The 16,308-nt window shown below is 40.6% G+C and overlaps 2 protein-coding genes across 2 annotated transcripts in view; both read right to left on the reverse strand.

The window, feature by feature from the left end:
• Positions 1-2,383, reverse strand: part of LOC104347134 (sucrase-isomaltase, intestinal) — a 64,168-nt gene extending 61,785 nt beyond the window's left edge. Inside the window, exon 1 of the mRNA XM_086473910.1 lies at positions 2,338-2,383. Coding sequence (XP_086330036.1) covers positions 2,338-2,383 — 46 coding nt within the window. The remainder of the gene's footprint in view (positions 1-2,337) is intronic.
• A 2,845-nt stretch (positions 2,384-5,228) lies between these two features.
• The window catches only part of KIF21A (kinesin family member 21A), a 91,530-nt gene continuing 80,450 nt past the window's right edge, over positions 5,229-16,308 (reverse strand). Inside the window, exons 32-37 of the mRNA XM_086462370.1 lie at positions 14,704-14,884; positions 14,190-14,354; positions 13,396-13,513; positions 10,613-10,783; positions 7,403-7,602; positions 5,229-5,322 (exon numbers count right to left, since the gene is read on the reverse strand). Coding sequence (XP_086318496.1) covers positions 5,229-5,322; positions 7,403-7,602; positions 10,613-10,783; positions 13,396-13,513; positions 14,190-14,354; positions 14,704-14,884 — 929 coding nt within the window. The remainder of the gene's footprint in view (positions 5,323-7,402; positions 7,603-10,612; positions 10,784-13,395; positions 13,514-14,189; positions 14,355-14,703; positions 14,885-16,308) is intronic.

A 16,308-nucleotide genomic window follows, 5' to 3' on the forward strand; every position in this document is an offset into this window, starting at 1 on the left:
ACACTCTGTTACCAAATATTCTTAAAGAGAGCAGGCGTACTGCAGGCAGCATACTTTTTTTGAAGTTAACTTATGTCACTTTAGTCATTACAGCAATATTCAAAAATTAAATCTTCTTGAATGATAATTGCTCTTTTCCATAAAATGACTAATACCTCTGCTTTAATTTATTTTTTTTTCATGTGGACTCTTGTGTGCTTGAAAGCTTAAAACATGATTGCTGATGCAGTCTGGGCTTCTCTGTATAAAGAACTTTACAATAAGATGTGCACAAGCAATAATTATACATACTGGGAAAATTTACAGAACAAAACTGTAGCTTCACTACAAAATGCCATCACGCTGCAATGCCAAAGCTGACTTCCAAGCAGGGGATGGGAATGCAAAAAAGCAGGAGCTGAGTGCCATCTGCTTTGCCTTTTGAGAAAACTCTCACCCCCCTTTGATGCAGGAGCATCTGCCGCTCAGGGATCTCCCAGGATGCGCAGCAGAGCTCACTCCTCGCTGCCACACCACCTCTATCACCTTCTAGAGGCAGGGATTAAGAGGTGAAATCCTATTCACCTTTGCCAGCTGCCAGAGAGGCAGGCTGGGCTTCCACCTTTGTTCCTGGGTGGACAGTCACGCCCCACAGGCTGGCTGCTTTCTGTCCAGCATCCACCCCCATGATCCGTCACATAGGAAAGCCCTAAATTCTGATCCTCTCTTTCATCCAAAGCATAACAGGAATATGAATGACCCTCTGCAATCCCTAAATAATTTCTTCTTGAAGCAGAAATCAGGAAGGATTCACAGAAATCCTGAAGACTCGGGGCTGGGTGGGCAAGGCCTTCCCTTTTTGTACTGTATCCCTGCTGCAGCTGTGGGACAGCCAGCCAGATTGCACGTCCCCTGGAAATAACCGCCCTGCCTTCGGATCGCTACGCACAGAATACTCCTGCTTACTGAGGGAGGTGGAAGGATTTCAAAGGCTTCCTGTAGCCCTCAACCTCTGCAACCACAGAGGCTAAAAAAAAATCCGTACCAACCACCTCCTCTGCAGTCATTGCACGGCTTCTGTGTCCAGCAGCTTTGCACTGCTGTGCTTTGCAAGTTTGAGTCAACACCTTGTCAGCACAAAATAGAGTAAATCCGTTTCACTTAGGTTTTGGGTTTTTTTTTCTAATGAGATTTAAATGTGGCATCAGTGTTTTCATTGCTGAAATCAAAGAATATGACTGAACATATTACAGCAGATTATTAACAGCATCATTTTACATAGCATAGGTTCATGGCAGACTTATCAGCTCATTTATATAATAAAATACTTTCAAAGTACTTCATAAGAAGGATATTGTGAATGAAAAAGCTAGTTCAAGGGAAAAAAATTTGTCCCAGCAGGAGCCAAGAAACTTCTTTAATTCCTGCCCCCCTCCTCCAATCAATACGAAACTTAAATTTCCCAGCAAATTTTGAAAACCAGCCTTTGCAGGCATGAGCAGCTGAACAAGGCTGAAAAGTCATTCATCCCTTGTTCCTGGGTTTAGTTCTATCACAGTAGACATGGGGTAGTAGGAAGTGGGAAGATGCAATTTTTCTTCCCTGCTTTTTAAGAACATTTTAATTTAAAAATCTCTCCATCACCTTCACTGCATTTATGGCCCATGTCTGTAAACATACATGGAATATGAAATGCAACGAGCAGCTGAATCTAGCAACAGCTATGGCTACTTGCTGCTTTTCCACGATAATTTCCATGGGAACAGAAGCTAAAGCAAGGTAGTTTGAAAGGTGTATGTGAAAGTTATCCCTATTAATTTTTAAAAACCTTGACTTCAATTTTGTGAATTAGATTAGAAAATGCTGCAATAAGGCATAAGCAAGAAACTAAAGTATTATCACACACCTTTTAATCTAATAGTATTAGTCTTTACAGTTGGGGTTCATCCCTACATTTCAAAGGCATTTCCTGCAGAGGCTCCCTCTTCCTTTACCTAGCAACATAAGATGTATTCTCCCTTTAGTAGACTCTGGACCAGAGTAACCTCTGGTATACTGGGGTAAAAATCACCAAAAATAAACGAGCAAAGCAGAGGGAACTTTCAGCATCTGAATGGTCCCATCGACTCCAGTGTGTCTGTGCTTGTGCCCAAGAGCTGAATACGGGCAGACCGGGATATGTTTCTAAGCAGCCCAGCCCTGTTGTCTTCCCACGGAGTCACCTCAGGTGGAGCGATCGCCATGCCCGTTCTCTCCTCTCCCACACAAAATTATCACCTCCCCTAATAGCCCTTCTGCTATCCCATTTACACCTTGCTTTTGAAGCCTAGGACAAAAATACGAGTGCCACTCATTTACCTGCTAGCACAACGGCCAGGAAACACAGGCTCCTGATCCTCTCCATGGTTGAAGGCAGATTTCTGCAGGCAGCATGGAACATTTTATACAAGCCAAGGGCACAATAAGCACTTGTTCCAATACGTAGTAAGAAACACTGCAAATATTTTCTCAGCATTCGTATCGTACACGAAATTAATTATAACACATGACCTTGCCTGTATTTAAGAGTGTATCTAAGCAGATAAGATGAGATGTGGTCAGTAACTTGTTCACAAACTTTGCTCAACTTCCAAAGCCCAGCTGAGAGAGAGAACATTATTTTCCCATGACTTCTTAGAAAATAAATTTTTCAGAGACCACCTTCATTTTTTTTTTTTTTTAAACAAACATCTTCAGACAATTGGAGTCCAGTGCTCACCTTTTTCTGATTTCATATTATCTTTTGTCACATATGTAGCTTTGTAGTGCAAATGAAAAGTTTGGACAAAAACAAACAGTTGAAGAATTCTCCATTAGAACAAGACGCTGATACCGTGACCTTTACAAAATGACAGTTTTCTTTCAGCTACTTGATGGCAAGAACTTTCATCTTGCCATTAACACTAAAGCTGTGTTCAATGGTAAGATCTGTTTTAAGTGGAATGTCTTCCTGGAGGAAAAAAAAAAACACACAACAATCTCTGTACACACATTATCTAAGCTAGACCGGTGCCTATCAAGAGATTGCTTCGTAAAACAAAGTGCCTGTGCTGTCAAGCATCACCAGCGAGAAGCACCTGCAATTCAGCCTGCTGCCAGGACAGCCCCTCACCGTAAGGTCCGTCAAAGCAGGGCAGCCTGACAGCCGGTCGTCACTTCCTAGGTTTGTAAGGACTTTGGTCCTGCAGTTGCAAACCACAATATTCATGTGAATTTTAAACATACACACACTAAAAAACCCACAACTACCCCAGGTTCCCAGATGACAGGCGTGAGTGTTCAGCTCCAAAACCAGGGGTCACCAAGCTGTTGACATCATTGCGTACCTTGGCACAGTGGGCAGCCTTTACCCAGTGGGCCAGGCAGAACAGGGACCTCCACCAGGCACACAAAGCCTCTCGCAGGAGTCTTGCAAGTAAATCCACTCTCCACTGGAAGTTCTGCTCAAAGTTGTGATATGCTCCCAAATCTTCTGTGTGTACACCCCTTGAGCAGCCAGCCACAAAGCATGGTCGATAAACACTAATCGGTATTGCTGCTGTTTATTGTCACTAACCTACCCGTTGTTTCTTACCAATGTGTATCATTACTCATTTCTGCTAAAACTTGGAATAACACAGTAACCCCAAATCGCAAGCAGTATGCATTTCCAGCCCCTTTCAAGCTGAGCTGAGAAGGAAATAGTTCCTCAAAGATCAGTGAGAGGCATCTGAACTTTTCTTTGTTTGACAGACCATGTGTAATAAGGTAAGAACTGTCATCTCTTAGGAAGAGGAGCCATCTGCTTCATTTTAAGTCTGTGCTGCGCTGTGCTTGGGATGAGGGAATCCTACTGGGGTTCCTAAGTACTATCAAATGAAAATAACGGCCAACAAGAACGCAGGGGCGGGGTACCAGAACCACGCGCGGGCTGCCTTACTCAGCAAGCCACTCTACTGCATTGTCTGAAACTGGGCATTTTACATTCGGGGCCTTTGCAAAGGAAGCGCAATTTTTGTTAAGGAAGTGTGATGAAAAAGGCAAAAGAGAAGCAGTTCACAGTCACATCTTTATTTATGTGTTACCTACGTAAGCTATAATTTACAGACTGATATTTTCTGGAAACAAACAAAACAAAACAAACAACGAAAAAAACTCGATATCCAAACGCTATATCTGAACCTACATAAATTTTTAAAATCTGCAGAATTTACAAATTAATATTCAGAGCAGTTGGGTAAATTATACATCCTCCCTCAATATCCACATTCTAAGAGCTTTAAAAGTCATACAGGCACAAGATAAGATATTTTCTTTGTACAACCATCTATTTACATAGCTTTTTCCAATACACGTGGTTCAGTTCCCAAAGTAACTGCCAAGGTTTGCAAAACAGTGTATTTAAAATACATTTAGCAGCATATAAAATTAGATAAAAAGGAAAGACATCTTGCTTTAAAAAAAGAAAATGTGAGATGATAGAAACAAATCCATAAGAAAAATAGATTAAGTTATATTTCTGTCATGACATTAAGAACACCTAGTCATTACAGAATATAGGCAAAACACTAATAAAACGTACCAATTTGTGAGCATTTGAGTTCTAGTCCTGAGCACAGAGTATACATAGCTGCACAACTTTGGTCAACAAGGATTATATGCTAACATTAACACAAATCATACGGCATTCGCTGTTAGCGGGATACAGCCATGTCAGGTAGACGTGTCATTAACAGCTTCTTCCCATCTTTTATTCACTCCACTTTCCTAACAACAGCGTAAGTGACCTTTAGAATCTTGAAACTGCCTGTCATAATCAAAGGCTTATTACTGGGGCATCATCATTCCCCTGCTACCCTAAAATTCAAAACAGCTGATTGTACTTGTGAGTGAAATACAGCAGAGCACTTCTGTTATAATATAATTCAAGTTATAATTTTGAGATGGTCATTAGAGAAGACTGATTTCCAGTTAAACTGCAAGTGTTACATACGCACACAAATTCAGCCATAATATATAGACATATATGTGACCACTGAGACACAAGCATGTTACCGAGAGGTTATTTTTTTCTTAAATACAGTACACATTTTAAGGACAGCAGGTCTAGTAGAACAGTTCACTCTCACTTGTCAGTTCATTCCAGTCATCAGTGTTTACCTAATAAGCATGCAGCAAACTGCATAGAGTGCACCTCAAATTCATCAATATATTAATTTATCCCCATCCTTTCAATTACTGGCAAGATCTTCACTTGCATCTCCTGTATCTGAGATCTGCCCATCTATTATATTTCGAGCTTTCCAGATCCTCACAGTCCGGTCACTGAAAAACAAAACAAAGCCTTATTAGAGCCAGGTAATTAAACTGGGGAAGGAGAGTAAGGGGGGGAGGGTGCGGGGCGGGAGGGGGGGGGGGTGCGGCAGGGCAGCACAGGAACAACAGGCAGGGAAGCTTTCTTAAAAGCTTATTCAGAAAGGCATTATTGGCCAAGTAAGATTTCCTTAAAGGATATGCACGGGTCATTCCGCCTCCGGGAGACTTTGCAATGTAAGATGTACAACAATTAAGGTTCCCCAACCTTATCACAGCACTGGCTACTGCCTTTAACCATCCAGGCAAGTATAAAGATTATATGTCTAAAGGAAAGTAAAATTCTACTTTGCTATTACTTAATTTTTTAAAATACAGCTAATGGTAATAGGCTGAAGTAGACAAAGAGCTTCTGTCATGTAACTTCACAACTCAGCAGACCACTGGCCAATGAGCAGCGTACTACAGAACTAGAGAGACAGACTCAATAGGACAAGACTACTTCCTGCCATTAAAAAAAGTGTGAAAAGTTGTAACAAGTTAAATCAAACAGAACCTGATATATGCTCTGTTTGCATGAGAGGCGTCAGTCTATAATACCAAAAGGTGTAAAAACCACAAGATGATATCAAGTCCAAAGACCTAACGCCCTCACCCACCACGCAAAAAAACCAAAACCAAACCCAAACCAAAACCTTTGCCAGGTGCTGCAAAGCGTGTACCAGGGAGCTGGTGTTCAGAAGCCCAGGAGAGGCAAACTATAATTCTGTACTCTGGGCAACAATCACTATTTACACAATTATGTGTAAGTGAAGGATCACATAAATGTGTTACAAAACTATTATCATGATTAAAAAGTAAAATAAAGAATTAGCTCTGTTAAACAGCAAGTTATCCTGTACAAGAGAAGTACAAGTGATGAACTTCTCATAACATTGAGTTACATGACTAACAAACATTGACTCACATATTCCTTATAAACCCCTCAAAAAGAGCCAGGAGGCAGCACTCAGGACAGACTTTATCACACTACAGAGGTTTTCTGAACTTGAGCCTTCACATCACTGTAAATTGTCAGGAATACCCCAAGTTCTGCAGACCTTCACAACAACATTACAAGTGCCAAAAGGCTGGGATGTTCTTTCACTTGTAAGAAAGAATAAATTTCAGGAGCATGTATGTTCTAAACTTACTAACACTCTTTAGGTGAACAGAGCTGTAAACTTTGATGTCTCTACCCCTATCTATCAATGCTTAAATATAAAAATAGGCCATCAAAATGCGGAAACTTGGCAACTTTGAAATCCTGCTTCAATTCAGGAAGACCTGCTTTCAATTCAGGCCAGAAGCTTCCATGATTGGCACTAGAAGATAACATGACAGCTTTCGCAGCTCCTGTGCTCAGACTGTGCCACTAAGCAGGCTCTGCTGCCATCTCCTGCATTTTCTCCAGAATGAGATATTTTTCTTGGTTAAGTCCCCTGAGGTTTCACATACTCAGTTTGCTCACTTTTACTGAGGAAGCAAATATTCAAACCAAGGCACATAAAGGACAGTAGGATGGCTTGCAAAGCTGCTGCTATACGCCAGCACTTAAAAACAAAGAAACAAAACAAAAAACCATAAAACAATCATGTACTATGGCTTTTAGAAAAATTCCCACAAGTCAGGAATCAGTCCTAACAGTACATAGCCCAACTGTAGAGACAAGCTGGTAAAGCTCATAACCATTGCCAAATTTTCCCTGCCATCCTGTAGGCCAGTGGTCTCCAAACCTTTTGGATCATCATGCACCCCTACCACTAAAAAAAATTTGTGAGCACACACCCCCATGTGTATTTGTTCATTTATATGTCATCTACATGTACTACCGAAGTTCTAATATTTTCTTCCCATTTTGTGCATCCCCTGGGGTGCATGCACCCCACTTTGGAGACCCCTGCAGTAGATGATTAGATTTAGGGGCATGGGCCAGGTCTCCTCATGCTTGCTATGACATGACTTAGAGAACTGAAGATCTCCTAAATGCACCTGCATAGACAGAATTCTAGCAGGAGCTAAGCAAAAGAAAGATTCACAGAGAAAAACTCACTCGGCTGCTGTGAAAATCTGGCTGGAGTTGGTGCAGATGGCATTTATAGGGCTGTCGTGTCCCTTCATCTCCCCAATGGGTGCGAAGGTATCCACATTCCAGAGCTTGAGGGTGCCTCCTCTGCAGCCGCTAAGCAGAACCGGGGCAGCAGGTACCAGGCCAAGAGCACACACCCAGTCTTTATGGGCATTAGGAACTTGCTGAAAAAGAGAAGGCAGGTAAGTCTCACAGGGCTGCAAAAACTTCTAAAGGAACAAGCGCAGAAATGGAAAAATCCCAAGTTCTAAGCCCGATTCCTGTCCTGCAGTAGATTTCCTGCATGGCTCTGGGTATATCCCAGCCCTGTGGCTTCTCCTCCCTTAGAGCAAGGAGGGATGCCATTTTCTATGAGGCTACTTCTACACCACGGGTTTGTTTCTCTTTGTGAAACAGTACTGCAAAAGAAGAAAATCCAATATGCACAACTGACCTGACAGCAAGTAATTTAGGATAATGCTATATCTGCGTATGTTCAAATACATATTTGAACATATGGTCTCTGTATGGGTTTCAAGTCTGCCTGTAAAACAGTTAGACACAAAAACACAAAAAGAAATTCCAAAATGCTGCTCAAAAAATACACCAGGGAGACAGAAACTGTTTCTATATTTGCCTTCCTCCTTTGTTCTTTTCCCATTACACATTACAAATTGATTCTGTGATGTAGCACTTAACAAAAATACATTAATTCTTTATTGAGGAAGGACACTAGCATTTTACTGCTAATTCAGAAAGCAAAATGCTGCACAGACAGCTGAGAACATCATCCATTTGGTACCAACACTGGGGAAATAGCCAGTTTGCTGCCTCTTAAGGGGACCAAGAGAGGCTCTTCCAGTTCAGTTTGGTAGGAACTTCTTTGTTGCCTCTCTCATATCATGGAGTACATTCACGTTTCTAGGATCATCTTGGCATTTTAATCTGTAACATATACTGCTATCACAACAGTGGTGGTCTGGTCCTGCAGCACCTCACAAAACTGGGGGGGGGGGGGGAAGTGGTTCTTTAAATTTTAATTTTGTCACAGCAGTGTTTTGTGGCTTGAGATGTATAGCACCAAGTGAAGTAGATGATCTCCGAGTTCTTTTGAACAGTATGTTTGCTAAATGATTTTCATCAATTATAGAGGATCAGGCTTGTTTAACACATGTATGCCAAACCAGGACCTCTGTTGAAATGTTAGCATTTGTACTTTAAAGCAGCTCAGCTCTGTTTCAGGTTGGTTTATTTTTTTTTTCCTTCATCCAAAACAGCCAAGCATACGGACCAAAAGTAAGCTGCAACAACAGAAATTCTGACTGGGTATCAGTGGGGGGTAAACTCATACAAAAGTAGTTTAAGGAGTGTAATGGGTTACCCAGAGCAGCTGTGCAATCTGTGACCTTGGAGACTTTGAAAACTCAGCTGGGCAAGGCCTTGAGTAACCAGACCTGACTGAAAGTTGGCCTTGCTCAGACCAGCAGGCCAGCTTTGCACTGAGTGACCTCCAGCGGGCCCTTCCACCCTGAATGGCCCCATGAGTACCTAAAGTAAGAGCACTTTTCTTCATTCCCTAAAAAGACAGTGAACAGAAGTTACTTATAGCGTTTTGTCAAATGCTTTAGTCTCACTCCTTGTGAGGTCACAACAAGATTTTATGGAAGTAAAAAGAAAGAAGGAAGCGTGAGATCATTTTTACTACATTCTACTTTTAAAGCCAACAAACAGGGGAACATGAAGTATAAAAATCATGAAATGCACATATATCAAAACAAAAGTAAGAAAAAGAATACAGCTAGTCCACCGCTACATACTGCTTCACCCCTACCCCCATATACTTTCTTATGTTAAATTAATTGCAGCAGCAAAAATGCATATTGCATAATATTTTAATGAGCCTAAAATGCAAGAGTGAAGACTCTTCTTTCAACTTTAATAAGTCATTCTGAGAATACAAAATGTTTCCTGTTCCTGTGGTCCTCCTGGTTTTGCTAACAAGGTGCTTAGTACATTTCCCTAGAAGACAGATATGAGGTTAGATGTCCCAGTATGGCCAAGCGAAGGTTTTCTCTAAGAAGCTGAATTTCTGAATCCTTATTTTAACTGTGAAGTCTTAGCAGTATTCTGAAAAGGAAATGGCACCCAATTGGATAATTTTGAAAGAAGGCCAAGAAAGTTTGTATATTTATGGAATACTAAGTATACCCATATAAAAATTTTCTTCTTAAGGTGACCAGTCCATTATTCTCTCATGTCCCAAAGCTTTAATATTGTGTTTCCTTGCTATCAGTCTGTACAGTACATGCACATAAAAGACATGCTTCTCCTCCCTCCAAAAATATTGAATGATTGGTATCCAATCAATGCAAAGACAGCAGAATCTTCTGGCATTTGTTTTTCTGCCTTCCTTTTCTCACATGGTCTCAGCTTAAATAATCGTATCTCTACCTCAATAACTTCTCATAAGACCTAAAACAACAGACTGGCTTATAGCAAGTAGGCAAAAATCAAAGTTCTCCATGTCCAACAAGTTACAAGGAACTTGAAAGTTTCCCTGGATTTGAGATCCTTTTTGCCCCCCCTGCCTTTTTTGTTTGTTTGATTTTTACAATGAAAACTTACAGCAAATATGTTCCAATGGCAAACAGATTATTATGTGTGTGTTGCACACGTTACATAACACATGCATCGTATAACAAGATGAATGGAGATCTAAGGAGTAAGCTTTTTAGAGAAAAGGCTGGGTGGAGGTTGTAAACCCTCTTCATCACAAAATAATTCTGTAGCCTGATCTAAAGCATTGTTTGTCATTAATGAGTTCCCAGTCCAAAATTTACCAACTTGTAAGTCCCAAGGATGACATCCAATGGTTCCAATTGCAGAGGAGACAAGTGCTGCCTTCATTTCAAAGCAAAAAAAAACCAAAACCCACATACTCAGAACTAAAATAGAGAGCTATCCACTTCAACAGAATTTCCTGATGCCACATACACTGAGAAGAAAAGCAACTGCATTCCTGGCATAAAGATCAAGTACATTATCGATTTCTTTCTTAGTCAGTGCTCTGTGCCTTCCCTATTAAAAACATCAGCATCTAAGTGAATAGTCATTGTATGAGCCTGAGCATTTACACAGCCCAAAAACAGCTCTACAGCGTGACTGTCACATTAGCCACATGATTTTTTCCATTACCTGAAGAAGGTCTTTTTGAGCCAAATCCCATTTCTTAATTCCATTATCTCTGGATCCACTAAAAAGGTTGTCTCCCATAATAGCAAGTGCTTCAATGCCATCATAATGAGGAGGTTCAAAATTGTGTGTAGGACTTACACTTCCAAGAGCCCCTTCAGTCACATCGAACATCTGAAATAAACAAATCATCAAATATGTTAAGCAAAATCAGCTGCCATCTAACCAGCTTGGCAGAGATGCCACAGATAACTTCTGTCAAATATACATCATGATACAGCAGCCCATCATAAGACTTTCCAAGTTTTTTCCCCTGAAGTAATCTACCAGAACCACCCCTTTCTACTCTTCTACCTCTTGCCTGAAGCAGGAATGCTTCATTTACTTCAGAGAACGCTGCTCTGGGAAGAAGTGCTACCACTTGGTTATGAAATTCCGTCTCTTCACAAGGAAGAGCCTACACATACTGCTTGGTGGGCTAGAGAAACAAAGGTCATGAGTGAGTATAGCAAACATGACTCACACTGGGAGAATTGCGCAGGCAGCTGCAGGAAGAGGCATTAATATATTTTTCTGTACAAGGCATTTTGGCAAGGGTTACATACCATCACATGCTGATGCTTTCCATGGACTAGACACATCTCTCCTCGCCTCCAAGAATAGGGTCTTAAAACAGATTCTTTAAATGAGTCCATTTTAACAACTTAAGGCATAATCAATCCCATCAGGTCTTTGTCCCTGGAGCAGCAGCGTAAGCAGCCCCCTTTCATTTTGCATTGTAGGAAGCCAGAACTCACCCAGTTAGACTGAACTGAGAAGGCACAGATGAGCCATAACTTTAAACTACTACCTCTGTTTCACAAGCAAATGTCAGACTTCATCCCCTGTTATTTGCTCTTCATTGACCTTTTAAAATGAATAAGCTTAGCAGTAAAAAAAATGGAGAGTTTGGCAGTGTAAAAGAATACCTTAAGTGAGTTAAAGGTATTTTAAAAGTTACTGCATTCAATTAACATACATCAGTTCCAGTTGTAACAAAAAAGTTCAACGATACAGTAGAAAAATTAGGCACTTGGACAAAGAGGTGATCAATATTCCTGGCCCAGTTCACAAGATAGTAGTTTCCTGTGGCAGGTGAAAGCAGTATCTGTGACCAGACCTACTACCCGCAGCTGACCTACCCACGAGCAGAAGCACTGAGAATTCCCAAACTGCCGCACTGACCATGCACACACAGATCATCTGTACTATCCAAAAGTGGCTGGGCAATTATGGTCACCTTCACCTTGCAGGACACATACCACTCTACAGCACATACACATGGCCAAAATATCCCTGGATGTTCTAGTAGTGTAAGCCAAGAAGCAGGCAGCCTTGTAAGGATTTATGCAGCCTGCCTACAGCAAGGCAGGATGTAAGAATGGCAGATAAACTTCCCCGAGTTTTTCCAAATGCCCTTCCACCTCCTTGCTTGTCACATGAGTTGGTAGCACGGCAAACTTGCATTACATCATCACGTCCTGTTGTCCCCACTGAGGTTCTACACCCATTACCGTGCCAGGATGGTAGCTCCTAACTAACTCGATATTCTGAGCTGTGCAGAGAAGTAATTATTAAGAGTGCCTCTCTCTGTCACCCTACTGCCTAAGAGCCCTCTGGCCTCTAACCATAGGGATTGCTGATAGGATTCAAATCCACAGCCCAAACCATCAAGCTATTCACCCATCTCCCAGGCTGTCTTCTAAGGCTGGCCAAGTGCACAGCCAAGCATCCAAGAACTGCAAAATGAAAAAGAAAAAAAAAAAAAAAAAAAGAGAAAGCTGAGCTCAATGAGAAAAGCTACTTGGGTTCTAGCTCCTGCTCCCTTCCCAGATGTGTTTTTATACCTTTTCCAGTATGTGAGACCAGAATGAAGGGTACCCCCTCATAACGAGCTAGCTCGTTCTGTCTTTGGCCTCATGAATCACATATTCTTTGCAGCGCGAGGGCCAGCTTTATGGGGAAGGTGAGGTACAGTTCCCATAGTCCAGTGGTTTGGGCATAGTCCTGAGAAACGGGAGCTTGCAGGTTCAAACACCCCCTGGCTGAGGTGGGTCAAAAAAAGAAAATAAGAAAAAAAAAAAAAAAGAAAACAAAAAAACCCACAGAACCCCCTCTCCAAAAAAACCAGATTCCCTATCCTCAAGCAAATTAATCACAAGGCCAAGAAGCAGGATAGCATTGTAACACACTGGCTGTACTTTGAACACAACTCAGAGCACCTGTGTGCTAATGAACACACCAAATAGACTGGGCACATGAGCTGAGATGTGCTGACCTTTGTCTCCTTCTCCACTTCAGAACTCAGGTAACACTTAAGCAAGAACCTGGGCTAGACCCCAGACTCCTTTCTGTGGGACCACACAGAGTGCCTCTGCTGAGGCAATTAGGTCTGCACTCCAAAACAGAGGCACTGACCTAAGATACTTCCAAGACCTAAATGCTACTTAAGAGTAGGTGTTATGAAATTTCTCCAAGACTTCAAACACTGGATGTCCACCTTACTGAGGATTAAGAAAAAGTTTAGCTACAGACAACAATTCACCCATGTTCCATCATGAAATAAAAACAGCAGTGAAGTGATAAGCATTTATTAAGGCTGAACATTATTCATAATCTATAACTGATGAAAGAATTTCCATCTTGGATATCACATTTCAGATACGGAGATGAGTCACTTCTGCTGAAGCCTGCATCCTATGTTGATGTAAAGAGTTAAAATAAATAAGTAAATACTCATGGTTTACCTTTATATAATGATCCTTTGAACCAGTAACAATAAGATCTTGCCCATTGGAAATCCGATCTACTGTAAGGCACATAACAGGACCTTGGTGACCAGTTAGCTTTCCTGTAGACTGAAATCTTCAAGAATAAGAGAAGAAAAAAGGATTTGTTATTTTTCCATACGTCCAATACAGTCTATAGCACAGTTACTGCCAGAATGGATCTTTTTGTTTTCCCCTAGGTCTTCACCATTCATCCCCTAGTTTACATATACTTTATCGCTCATACCCATGGGTAAACGTTAAATCTATGTTAAATGTAAATAAGAGTTTCTGTTTATGAAAAATGAGAATTAAAAAAGGTAAAAGTAAAGACAAATCAGACCCCTCAAAATATTCTCTGCATTTTGAACACACACTTTGGGTGCAGGTTCTGTTTGGAAAAGTCCTATCACAGTCCCATATAATATTTCTTTACATCAGTTGGCTTTCATCATCTCATCAACAATTACCAGTCTGAATTCATGCATCTGTCACCTTACCAGAGTCTCTTTTATAGTGCCTGTCTTAAACAAAACCTTGTATTTTTCCAATCATTTTTACTGAAACAATTCACCATAACCTTAACACATGAGGAAATCATGAGTACCTCCATTCTCTCAGTAACCACCACAGCATGGATTATTTGGTCCATATCTTGACCATATTTTGCCCAGGCTATGGACACTACCATAAACAGGAAACGCTTCATTGATTTTGTTTCATACGCACATGTAACCACCTAAAGAACATTCTCTTCTGACGGTGTTCAGTACCTTTTCAGGTCCCACATCCTCACTGAGTTCCCAGCAGCTGCATAGAGGAATGTGCCAGTTGGGTTTAGTGCGATCTGGTTGATCTGATTCTCCCCAGCTGGGATAGCGACTGTTCTGTTAGTACTTCCTGAACACGCATCGCCAGGCATCGCTTGGCCCGAAGACCTGAGTACAGGGAGGAAAGCAGGGGTGGGCGGGGGCAAGGGAAAACAAACCTCACATTATGTTCTCCCTACTTTGCATACTGTTTAAAAACAAGCCTATTTACCTGAGCAAAAAGGCCAATTATGAATACTGAACAGTTGCAAAACACTATAGGCATGAGTGCAAATTTTCTGTGCTTCCATATATTACCAACACCCTATACTAATTTAGCCTGAACATGTAAAGAAAGCTTCCAGCCCCAGAAAAGTGTACCTGAATTACAGTGTTGCAATATTGAATTAAATATAATAAAATTTATCTAAAATTCAGACCAATTTAAACTCTTGGCACTTGAGTTTAGCATACTTACGTCAATGTGCGAATACACTTAGCAGAATCTCTGATGTCCCACACCTTGATATAGGAGGTTGAGACTGTGAAGACCAGGCTAGTGTAGTTGCAGTATTTTATAGACACCACATTATTTGGATGACCCCCTAGCGACATAATCTCTTGTCCAGTTACCAGATTCCAGACTTTACAGGTACGATCTAAACAAAGACCAACAAAAAGGGGAAAAAAAAACACAATGAAAAACAAAACAGAAAACACTCATGTTTTTCCAAAACTCAGTAATTAAAAAAAAAGTACATGCATTCATTTGCACTATATACATATCCCTCTATTTAGGCAGGCGCTGCAGAAAAACAGCTAAATTAAGCATGTCTTAAAGAATACACATGGGCATCATCTACCACCACCAAAGCTAAGCAAGATTAATCATTAATCATTGTGCGTTCATACTAGCATATTAGCTCCCATACCATTTTAACGGGATAAAATTCCATCTCAAGGGAAGTGAAGTAAAGATACAGAAAGTTTAGAGGCTGTAAAGTTTGGATGATAACAGATCAAGAGAAGAACCTGGTTTTTAATTCAAGAACTCTTCACCGAGAACATAGCTGAGGAGAGGTTTTGAGGCTCAGCATGACAGAATACTGACTGCTGCAAAAACACTACAGAGGTGAGACGTGATCCAAGTGAGAAGCGTGCTTTAGGAGACTCTGAAAATACCAGTGTATGTGCTTTAATCACAATTTTCATTCAGTAGCAAAGGAATTTAAATACTACAACTAAAAGCCCAGAAGTTTTCAAGAATTTTGCCACACAAATAGAGAGCACAGAAAACTTGCTTTGTTGTACCATGTCTGTATCACTCCATACATTTTAGAAGTACATTTTACTGGAATAAGTACTGGGCGGATGAAGAGAAAGATTCATGTGTAGACAGTAGCTATATTAGCATGAAGGTGGTAAGTACACCAAGAACTGTCAGCCACTTTAAAAATAGCAACTCTCAAGACCAAAGCCCAATATCCACAATGCACCTGAAAGCTTATTGGCATTCCTGAATTGGCACTGGCTGCTAGTGTTATGTGATGTCAGTGAGCTGGGACTTTCTCCTTCAGCTACAAATTTCCACCAGATTTATTCTTATTCAATGAAACAGCTGTCTACGCTCTTAAGTACAAATGCATTTTGTAAACTTTTCCCCTCCAAAAACATATACATGAAAAACTCTTCCCTATGTATAGGAAGTTAGCATATGATAAGAAAGAGCAATTATTTACAACATCTGCAGGCATCCATATTGTTAAAAAAAAGAAAAAGCCCTTTAGAACACAAATCTAGATGTGAAATAATAAAAAACAATTAAAAGCCTTTTTTTCCCCAGAGCCACTAAATTGAAAATCTCAATACAAATTAACTAAGCAACATATACAGAAATTAAACAATGTTGGTTTTTGCATTTTTATACACTTGCGCAAATGCTGAAACATTGGCTTAAAACCTGTAAGACCAAAAGTTTGCCAATTGAGTGTAAGAGTATGTCTTGGTATTTTTAACAGTCAGATAGTAGAATAGCCACAGAAACCAAACCTGAATATTAGCAGTGGAAGATCTGCATCTGATG

The sequence above is a fragment of the Leptosomus discolor genome, chromosome 1, assembly GCF_034619465.1.
Source record: "Leptosomus discolor isolate bLepDis1 chromosome 1, bLepDis1.hap2, whole genome shotgun sequence".
NCBI classification, from domain to species: Eukaryota; Metazoa; Chordata; class Aves; order Leptosomiformes; family Leptosomidae; genus Leptosomus; species Leptosomus discolor.